The sequence below is a fragment of the Gymnoscopelus braueri genome (genome assembly GCF_963280865.1).
Source record: "Gymnoscopelus braueri genome assembly, chromosome: 22".
Taxonomy (NCBI): Eukaryota; Metazoa; Chordata; class Actinopteri; order Myctophiformes; family Myctophidae; genus Gymnoscopelus; species Gymnoscopelus braueri.
Genome location: NC_137624.1, coordinates 37,097,997 through 37,109,209, shown reverse-complemented (window position 1 = coordinate 37,109,209; position 11,213 = coordinate 37,097,997). Strand labels below are relative to the sequence as shown.

At 41.3% G+C, this 11,213-nt stretch overlaps 1 protein-coding gene across 1 annotated transcript in view; it reads left to right on the top strand.

Annotated features, from left to right (window-relative positions):
* dcc (DCC netrin 1 receptor) overlaps positions 1-11,213 on the top strand; it is a gene marked incomplete at its 5' end in the record, with an annotated part of 117,141 nt that overhangs the window by 72,495 nt on the left and 33,433 nt on the right. The window contains 5 exons of the mRNA XM_080420334.1: positions 2,470-2,635; positions 3,934-4,088; positions 4,447-4,595; positions 7,283-7,421; positions 9,829-9,878. Coding sequence (XP_080276460.1) covers positions 2,470-2,635; positions 3,934-4,088; positions 4,447-4,595; positions 7,283-7,421; positions 9,829-9,878 — 659 coding nt within the window. The remainder of the gene's footprint in view (positions 1-2,469; positions 2,636-3,933; positions 4,089-4,446; positions 4,596-7,282; positions 7,422-9,828; positions 9,879-11,213) is intronic.

The window sequence follows — 11,213 nt, the reverse complement described above, 5'->3', positions numbered from 1 at the left end:
GACAGAGATATGTATGTATACACAAATTACTCCCGAAGCAAGGCTGTCATCTCGCAACAAATACTGTACCACTGTAACACTGCAATGCAGAAATACTTTGTTACAAGTGAAAGTCCGGTAATCAAAATGTACTTGAATAAAAGTACCAAAGTATTAGTATCAAAATATACTTAAAGTACCAAAAGTAAAAGTACTCGTTATGCAGAATGTCCATTCAGAAGTTAATTGATAAAACATCTTTTGAAAATAGCAGATCTACAGGTTCAAGCTTGTAGAGCTGCTTTAAATAGGGCTGGCTGAAGTGGTAAATGTATGTTTTGTGATAATAATGAACAAAATCTACCAAAGTAACTAGTAACTAAAGTTTTCAAATTATTGTAGTGGAGTAAAAGTACAATATTTCTCTCTGAGATGTAGTGGAGTAGCAGTAAAAGTACAGAAATTTGGAAATACTCCAGTTAAGTAAAAATCCCTCAAATTTGTACTTAAGTACAGTACTTGAGTAAATGTACTTAGGTACTTTCTTTCCACCACTGACCGCAGCAAGAGAGAACAAACAGATCAGAGTCTCTATTCAGTAGTTTATCCATAATGCATGTCCAACAGATTGGTAAATTTTTTACCCACACACCAGGCAGCTCCCGTTGTCAAAGATTTATAAAACAATCTGAGCTCTGGCTCTTCCTCAGATTTCTGGCTTTACTTGTCCAAATGTTTCACGTACCGAATATCGACCTGTGGAAGCTTTTCCGAAATGCCGGTGTGCAAATTCTATCGCTTCATTTGGATCGGTGGAAATAAGAATGTCTTTGCCGTTGACAGTGACTCATAATTCCGTACAGTAAGACATTTAGCCTTAAAGGGATAGTTCACCCCCAAAATGACTTTTTTTCTATCAATTAGTCACACCATGGAGACTTGAATTCATGGACATTTTTTAGTTTTTGTCGCATTCCTAAGCCAATAATTTGATGAAGTATTCAATCAATCAATCAAAAAGGTGCTGCATATACCCTACCACAATGCTTCTCAAACTTTTTCATGTCAAGGACCCCCAAATGTATATATATCTGGCTGTCGATCCCCATCTAAAAACATTTTGTGCCAGGCTCCCCCAGAAGAGGTTGTACATTTCCTTTTTTTTTTTATTATAGCCAACGTATAAAATATGGATAAAATGGTTCAAATGATTGTGATACTGTATTAACACATTTTGCTGGGGACCCTCTGGGACTCCCCCCCCAAGGACCACTTTGAGAACCACTGCCCTACCAAACAGTCCCGGTCACGCTGGGCAAGACCTAGCCGGTTGAGTGTCTAAAAACGGAAGTACCGGAATTTGGCGGAAGTACCGCCCAAGGAAATGACGTTGCCGCTTTACAAATCTGTTTACATTCTCCGTGAAGTGTTGTGATTGGTCGAAAAATATATTTTCCGGGGCGAAATACGTACGACGGAAGTCCCGCCCCTATAGACACTCTCTGCTTTAGGTCGTGACCAGACTTTTCTCTTCACAGATGAGTTATGCAGTGAACGAGGCTAAGTCCCGGTTTGTCCTTCAGCAGTTCTCTTCCTCTTTTACACCTATATAGCTTGCTGCCATATTTCGTCCATTTCATTCTCTTTGAGATTGAATAGGTAAGGTTGATTTTAGGTTAAAATAGCAGATCTACAAGCTCATTGAGCTTGTAGATCTGCTATTTTTGAAAATTTTTTGAAAAATTACAATCACATGGGTGTCATCGATGTCACATGGGTGTCATCGACGTCACATGGGTGTCATCGACGTCACATGGGTGTCATCGACGTCACATGGGTGTCATTGATGTCACATGGGCGTCACTGATGTCACATGGGTGTCATTGATGTCACATGGGTGTCATTGATGTCACATGCGTGTCATCGATGTCACATGGGTGCTCTGTGTTATCTGGAGATGAGCGGGCTTTTGTACCAATACTTCTACAACCACTACTACTACTACCAGTACTTGTAGAACTAATCATTCTACAACTACTTTTTTCTTTCTTGTACGAAAAGAAATACAAAAGAATGACGTAAAGTTTATTTTATTTTCCAGTTTGCTACTTTCTTGTCTTTACCTCTTTCTCTCTCTTTCTCTCTCCACCCTTCCTTCTGTCATTCCTTCCTTCCTGCCTTCCTTCATACGTCCTTTCTTTTTGACTCCTCGCCTCGCCTTCCTTTCGATCGCACCTCTCTTTTGCTGCTCCTGTTCTGTCCTTTTTTTGCAAACAATTTTATCCCTTTTTTTGCCTTGCTCGCCTCCTGCCCTTGCCTCCTGCCCTTGTCTCCTGCCTTCTCTCCTCCTGCCTTCTCTCCTTCTGCCTCCTCTCCTCTCCTCTCCTCTCCTCTCCTCTCCTCTCCTCTCCTCTCCTCTCCTCACAGACCCCACCTCCTCCTCTCCTCCCTTCTCTCATCCCTCCTCTCCCTCTCTCCTCTCTCCCCCAGCTACCCGTGCCACCCTCCTCCCGGCTCCCCGGGACGTCACGGAGCTCCAGGTGTCTCCCCACTCCGTGCGTCTGGGCTGGCGCCCCCCGCCGGCCCCCCTGCAGGGAGGGAACGAGGACGAGGTTCGAACCTACGGAGTTTTCTACTCGGAGGACGGCGTGGACAGGTGGGTGGTCCTGGAAATGTTTCCAATGAAGGTTTTTATTATGAGAAGGCAGGAGTTGGCATGTTCTCCCCGTGTCCCCTAGGGTAGGTACCCTCACAAAAAACATGCAGTAATCCTGGTCTCTATACTGCCTCCCCCTGGTCAGCCGGGGCGCCTGATGGAGGGGAAAGGAACTGGGCGGAATAATGTGTTCCTTCCACACGCTACGTCCTACCGGGGAAACTCCCCCCTGTCAGGTTATAAGAAGCGGCCTGCTCACTCCTCATGCATTGAAGGAAGCATGAGCTCAGTTCGGGGCTCTCCCCAGGCTGGCAGAGGGAGAATAGCGCCCAGGATTACAGCTTAGGCATTGCAACTGGGTGAAAAAATGGGTTACAAAAATGGTGGGATAAAAAAAAAACGTTTTATTATTATTTTATTACATTTTGGGAGATATTTTTGAAACTTCCATTGTTTTGTTCGTTGTTGCTTTTGTTTATAATATCATAGATTTCAGAATATATTATTATTTTGTACATTTTCTTTCTGCATATTCCTGCTGTACTTTTGAAGTATATTTTTAGGCCTCACCGTCAAATTACTGTTTCCAAAATATTTTCTATTCACCACAATCTCTCTCATCTCTTCCTTCCTTCCTTCCTTCCTTCCTTCCTTCCTTCCTTCCTTCTTTCCTTCCTTCCTTCCTTCCTTCCTTCCTTCCTTCCCTCCTGCCTCCCTCCATTTGCACGCTCTCAGAGTTACAGACCCATAAAGGGCCATTCACACCCAGCACTATAACTATAAATTATAGTTTAAGAGAAATCGTTCCAAGTGTAGTGGATGGCAGAGTTCACACCACAACCATAACAAATAACAATGGTGAACGATATAGTTATAGTTATCATTATAGTCATATAAAAGGACCCATAAGCCCATAAGGATCCCATCTGGACTCCTGGTGGTCCACGGACCTAAACGTGGATTTATTTCATCCTTTAAGACCGGGAACGCATCTGTGTCATTTTAAGATTTATTTGGCAAATAGCAGATCTACAAGCTCATGAGCTTGTAGATCTACTATTTCTGAAAAAACATTTGTTCGCTTTAAAAAATATATATTGAAAGATTTGCACAAATGTTCAAGATTTTTTCAAAAATACCAGATCTACAAGCTCATAGCGCGGCACTCGGTGCCGCGCTATGAGCTTGTATATCTGCTATTTTTGAATAGCCAAAAAATGGCCCATAAGGATCCCATTTGGACTCCTATAACGTGGAGAAACTGTGATTTATTTCATCCTTTGTCTTGCTTTTTCCAGGGAGCGTTCGCTCAACGCGTCGGACCCCGCTGCGCTGGCCATAACGGTGGCTAACCTGAAGCCGGGCGCCAGCTACACGTTCCGCGTGGTGGCCTACGACGCCCTGGGGCCGGGACAGAGCTCCGCCCCCCTGAGGGTCACGACCCCGCCAGACCGTGAGTCCTTATGAGATGGAGGCATGGGGATGGATGGATGGAGGGTGTGATAGATAGATAGATAAATAGATAGATAGACAGACAGACAGACATGTATTCAGTGTTGCCAGATTCTGTGAGAGAAACAAGCAACCAGGTCTAGGAAAACCAGCCCAAAAGAAGTGAATATGGGCCACATGAGCACTTTAACATATACATCAGCTATTTGAAAATAGCAGATCTATAAGCTATCGTGACACGTTGTGAGCTTGTAGATCGGCTATTTTCAAATAATATCTTGCAGGGAAATTATAATAAGCAGATCTGGCAACCCTGCATGTATTACGTATCGCCCATCTTATCTTATTCTTTTGTGCAGTTCTACTTCCAGGTCCGGTGGATGACCTCCGAGTATTTCCAGTGAGTTCTACCAGTGTACAGGCAACGTGGGACCCGCCCACCCAGGCCAACGGGCCAATCCTGGCGTACCGTGTCATCTGGGGGGAGGAGCCTTCCGGGAAAGAGCAGGTAATAGCTCTACTATAGCTACTACTACATGTAAATGGTAAATGGACTGCATTTATATACAAGTGGTGTAAAGTAACTAATACAATTATTCGACAGCTTTAGTTACTAGTTACTTTATACATTTTGATTATTATTACAAAACATACTAATATTATATTAATATTAACCACTTCAGCAAAAAAGAAAATAGCCGATCTACAAGCTCACAATTTATCGCGATGCGACCACCACTGTTTATATAGCTCCTTTTGTATTTCACATTCCCCTGTTCACACACCAATGGTGGGGGAAACCATGCAAGACACCAACCTGCTCATCGGGTAAAGTTAGGGGTTCGGTGTCTTGCTCAAGGACACTTCGACACACAGCCAGGAGGAGGAGGAGTGAAACAAGAACCTTCTGATTGGGTAGCTTGGCTTTAGAGAATATAGACTACAGAGAAAGATCAAGGTGTTGTTCTTGATTCTGAGTTTAATTTTAAGGCACACTTTGGTCCAGTTGATCCACATTTTGGTTTTCTCTCAGCTTGACTACTGCAATGCATGTTTTTGTGGCTTTTGAGGCGAAACTATCTAAGATATCTACATATATACACATAACATAAACCAGCAGGTAGGTAACACTTCTGTAGGTCCACATAGCAACAGGTATGTGCATGAGATTAGACGTTAAAGGAGTAGTTCACCCAATAAATTACTTATTTTCTATCAATTACACACCCCATGAAGTCTTGAATTTTTTTTTTTTTTTTTTGTTGGCATTCAGCCAATAATTTGATGACCGGTCATCGGTCAGGAGACTCAGTAGGAGCCTCAAAGAGGAATGCGACAAAAACAAACAAAAAAATCCATGAATTCAAGGCTTCATGGGGTGTGCAATTGATAGAAAATAAGTCATTTGTTTGGTGAGCTACTCCTTTAAGGTGAACTCTGGTTGCTGTTATACAGGTAAACGTACACGCACACACACACACACACACACACACACACACACACACACACACACACACACACACACACACACACACACACACACACACACACACACACACACACACACACACACACACACACACACACACACACACGCACGCATGCAAGCACTGTTGATCACAGTGAGAGGCGGGCGGTTAGCATTTTCTTTCCTCGTCCATGATTGATTTACCCCTTTTTGAAGGCACTCAAGCACCTCACTACCTCTCTCCGAGTGCTCGTCCAAATACAGTTTGTTTCTAAAACATCCCCTTTGGTCATTCTCGCTGACCTTCTCCTCCATGTGCCAACAATGCAATAAAAAAAACATGGGCGAAGCAGCTTTCTGCTTCTATGGACCGACTCTTTGGAAGCAACTCCCATTACACGAAAGACAGGCAACCACTGTAGATAGTTTTTTAAGAAACAGCTCAATACCCACTTATTTTGTACTCTCGCTACTTATTTGACCCCATCTTTTATTTCAGAGTTGTTCTTGTAGTACTGCTACCACCGACCCAGACTGTTACTAGTGTTGGGAGTGTAGTGTAGGGATTTTAACGATTGCGGTTTAACGGGCTGATTCCCTAACGGTTCCCTTTAAAGGGATAGTTCACCCAAAACATTCCTTTTTTTCTATCGATTACTCACCCCATGAAGGCTTGAATTAATGGATTTTTTTTTTAATAAGCCAATAATTTGATGACCGGCAGCGGTTCCGGTAGGAGACACAAAAATAGTCTCCTTTGTGTCTTCTATCGGAACCGCTGCCTATCTGGTCATCACATTATTGGCTTAGTAATGTGACAAAAACAAAAAAAATATCCATGAATTCGAGTCTCCATGGGGTGACTTTTTTTTTGGGGTGAACTGTCCCTTTAACGATTCCTATATATTTAAAAATATATATTTAATTTGGACTTTCATTCAAATGTTTGGATAACTACAAATTCAATCCAGGGACCCTCTGTGGTTACTTGAGGGGGTTCCAAGTGGACCCTTACAGGTCTGTAACTCTGAGAGTGTACAATGGAACCAAATTTGGTTCCATTTGTACACTCTCAGAGTTATTAACACATTGATTGCCAAGATATTAAACATAGTTTTCTATCCCCGTGCCGGCGTATAATTACCTCAATCCGATGATATTTGAAACGCCGTGGAACCGACATTGTGTAAAAAAAACACACGGAAAAAGTTTCCTGTGAGTAGACGGAAGGATCTGTGTATCCATGGGAACGACAAGTTTCCAACCGCAATCCGCCATTTTGGAGCTTTGGTCTGCTGAAAACGGGTGGTTTTCAATGGAAAAAAAAGAAACTGAGTTACAGCCGTTTTTCTGAAAATCCCATCATTGGGGCGGATGGAAGTGACGTTTTTTTGGAATGATGTCATATCCACATTTTTCTTCTCTGAGAGACGATCGATCATTCCAAAGCTGTGTTAGGTCGCCCCTTGTGGAATTTTCCCCAAAAAATGTAAAAACGAGTTAACTCGATCTAGGCAATCAAGCGATGGATTCTAAAAACGAGTTAACTCGATCTAGGCAATCAATGTGTTAAGTGGTCCTTGAAATTTAAAACCACTGACTGTAATAAAACGATTCCGGAAACGGTTCCAAATGTAATGGAACCGATTCCGGGTTCCTCAATCTTGGATCCGGTTCCTCTGGGTTCCAGATCCCAACCAACTAACTGTAACCTGTGTGTGTTTCAGAGTGTGGAGGTGTCTGCTCAGTACTACAAGGTGGAGGGTCTGAGGAAGTACGGCGAGTACAACGTGCGAGTCGTTGCTGTAAACAGACATGGCATCGGCATGGCAACCGCAGGCGTCAGTGTCCAAACACTATCGGATGGTGAGTAGTTTTTTGGCTCATTAGCGATACTTTCATACTATTACTACTAGTTAATAATAGGCACTGTAATTTCAAATTAAATAGATAGATAGATAGATAGATAATGTTATTTCCGTGTCCTGCACAAAAAGTGCCCAACCCTCATGGGACACCATTTTACGCGTATAGCATTTTACAATATATTCACATAATACATTCAATTACTCAGAATTATACAGAGTGTTCCGTCTTCTCTCCCAAGCTTGACAAATAAAATCTGCCACAACAAAATCTCCTTTAACAAATGTTAAATCTCAAGCTTTTCATAATCATCTAACTCAAGGAAATCACCACAAATAGAAGACATCATATTAGAGCAATAAAACAAAAAAGTGAACCTCATTTTCAATTTCCCTAAGCTCACAAAACAAACAGCACTGTATATCTCTCTTCCTCTGGAGTGCCATTAAACCTGCCAGACTCCAGAGCTAATGGTAATGTTCCTGACTGTGTTTGTGCACAGAGAGATCGTTGTCTTTTGCCTAAATTATACTTCACACTTCTACGGTGTACCTGTCCTTTATGAGACAATAAAGTTTGCAACTTAGGTTAAATCCTATGAGAAATGACCAAAAGGTGACCGCATAACGGCCACTTTTATAAGACACTGGTCAGAGCACTGTCAGTCAGTCACAGAGGCACCCGCACTTACCTAATAATAATTACATGGTATTTGCTATATTCCTTGTGGAGTTGTGTTTTCTCAAAGGCAGGCCTAATATATCGCAATTGATAAAGCGAGTAGTGGTCCAGCAGCGTGAGCTCCAGGGGACTCAAACAGTGGTGCAAAGTACATTTACTCAAGTACTGTACTTAAGCACAATTTGTAGGTATTTTTTTTTACTTTACTGGAGTATAACCAATGTTCAGTACTTTTACTTCTACTCCACTTCATTTCAAAGGCAAATATTGTACTTTCACTCCACTACAATTATTTGAAAACATTAGTTACTAGTTACTTTGTAGATTTGGATTATTATTACAAAACCTACATGCAGTAACCACTTCAGCTATATTCATTTCGGCCATTTTGAAAATAGCACATCTACAAGCTCACAATGCGTCGCTGCATTGTGAGCTTGTAGATGTGCTATTTTCAAAATGTTTGAAAACTTGTGAAACGGGACATTCTGCATAATGTGTATACTTTCTACTTTTGGTACTTATAGTGCATTTTGATACCAATACTTTTGCACTTCTACTCAAGTACATTTTGAATTCCGGACTTTTCCTTGTAACAGAGTATTTCTGCATTGCAGTATTGATACTTTTACTTAAGTAAAGAAAATGGAGTACTTTTTCCACCACTGGACTCAAAGCAGCAGCCGTGCAGAAAGCTGACAGGCAGGGAAGGAGAAACACAGAGACTTCGTGCTCGTCTCTGGCGAGAGAAAGCTTATCTATAAAAGATTGGTACATTTTAGGCGAGTAATAGGCCATCCAGTTGCTCCATCTTGATTACTTTCACATCTACACACCTACTGTAGTTTAAAATATTGTTTTCAATATTCAGCACGTTCCCTGGAGTTATACCGAAGTCTGTTTCAGTCGATCGTGCGACTGCCCCTGCCCCCCCCCACCTTCTTACTTTTTTTCTTTTTCTTCAGAAAATGCACTCTAGGCAGCGCTTTTTCTTCATAAAAGGCGCATAGTGTGAATAGGCTCTAAGGTGGCATTTAAAAGGCTGCCAACAGGTTAGTAACGGAGGCAGTCCATTCAATTAGCCACTGTCTGTGGTCTAATAATGAGGTGAGAAGTGCAGTGTTCCACTCAGGGTAGCTTCAGAGAGGGAAGAAAAAGTCCATTTACTGTATAGTACTTTACATTTGCAATGAACACGATACATTAAGAGAGTTACGTACAGAAAAATGACATACAGATACACAATATACACAGTATAATACTGTAAATAGGTCAGCATTAGATATATATACAGTATATATATAAATTTAATGTAATTTCTTTAAGAAACAGAAAAATAATCAGAGTTAAACAAATAAATAAGGGCCATGAAGAACATAGGGTCTATACACAGATGAATACTCATCAACACACCTAAGAAAGATCGTAATAAACAGGACGATAGCAATATAACAGCCTAATAGACAACATACAAGACAAGAGAATCTTCTATGAATAAATAAAAAACAAGATAGGCTCAGTTCTTCATTTAGGCCAGAGGGCTCCAAGATGTCAAGTTTGTGAATCCAATGGGCTTCTCTAAGTAGTTTTTTGTATGATGTCGCCACCTTAAACAGAGATTGTTTTTTCTGCTGTGAAGCCTTGGTTGGCTTAACTATAGTGTCTGGCATAATCTTGGTTTTTGGTTGTAATTTTACTAACTTTCTCTCTATCATTTCCCCCGTAGTTCCTAGCGCTGCGCCTCAGAACATCACACTGGAGGTGGTATTGTCCAGGGTGAGTGAATGATCCTTTATAATCCCTTTTCCGGTTGTAAACTTGGTTGTAACAGTATTCCTGCTATCTGACTCTATTTATCATCCGAATCATTTTAATCTGATCATGTGTAATCAGATTAAAAGTACACTACGTCATTTTATTTTTAAAAGTATTCGCATAATTTGATTGCACTGTAGCTTCCGATTCAACAATATGTCTTTAATCTGAGTATGATTTTTACAAGATTGTTGCTGGCACTGTACCTGCCTGATTTTTTGATATTATATTCCAATTGGGTAACATATTCAGGAGAGACGCAAAATAATTCAGAATCCGAATCAGAATCTACTTTATTGTCACATCACAAGTTTTTACAATTGTAAAGAAGTGGGTGAAATTAGTTTTTGTGCAAGCTCCATCTTTTTTGTTGTTTTCAGAAAGAGAAAAGAAAAGATAATCAAAGATATCTACATATATACACATAAACCAGCAGGTACAGTGAGTATGTACATGAGATTAGACGTTAAGGTGAATTCTGGTCGCTGTCTGTTATACAGGCAAACGTACACGCACAGACGTGGCTGGGGCGTCACACGGTTCACTGTGAGTTTTGGTTTAGCTCCAAAGACTGTACAAATGTAACCAAATGGAATCCTACGATTTTAATTAACTATAAGTACTTTAATGTGTTGTTAGATGACAATTGTAAGTAGCTCTGGATAAAGAGCCAAATTGTAAATGTACTGTAAATGGGAAATTCAAGCTTACACTTATGCTTTTTACCCACTTATGTCCTTCATCCTATAATGGCATAATGCCCAGCACCTGTGATATTGGACAGCAGCGTTTTGAGCGTGCATGGCACAATACAAGTGGGAGAAGGAAAAAGCACGCACATCCAAAATTGTAAATGCCAGATGCCAGGGCAGAAGCAAATATCAATGAAAAATCTTAGTCTGCACACTCAGTGTGGGAAAATACCCGCGGCTATGAAACTTTCCAGAACTTTTTCCCCCTTTTATTTTGGCCACTAATGTGGTCAGTTGAAGAAAGTTTGACTCCTTATCCTCATCCTTGTGTCCCCTGACAAGGCCCTGTCTCATACAAGAAAACACAGATATTGGCGTTGCTCCAACATGCCTCTCTCGCCTCTCGCTTTGGTCAACAGGCATGTTGCTTTACCTGCCAAAGCAACATGCTGTTGACCACAGAGAGAGGCGGGTGGGCAGCGTTTTCTTCCGGAGGCCCATACTGACTTGAGCGAAGGGCCGAAACTTGGAACACATAGTGCTGAAATATTAAAACTGTATGAATTTTGGCAGACACAAAATGCTGACTTTCTTTCTTTCTTTC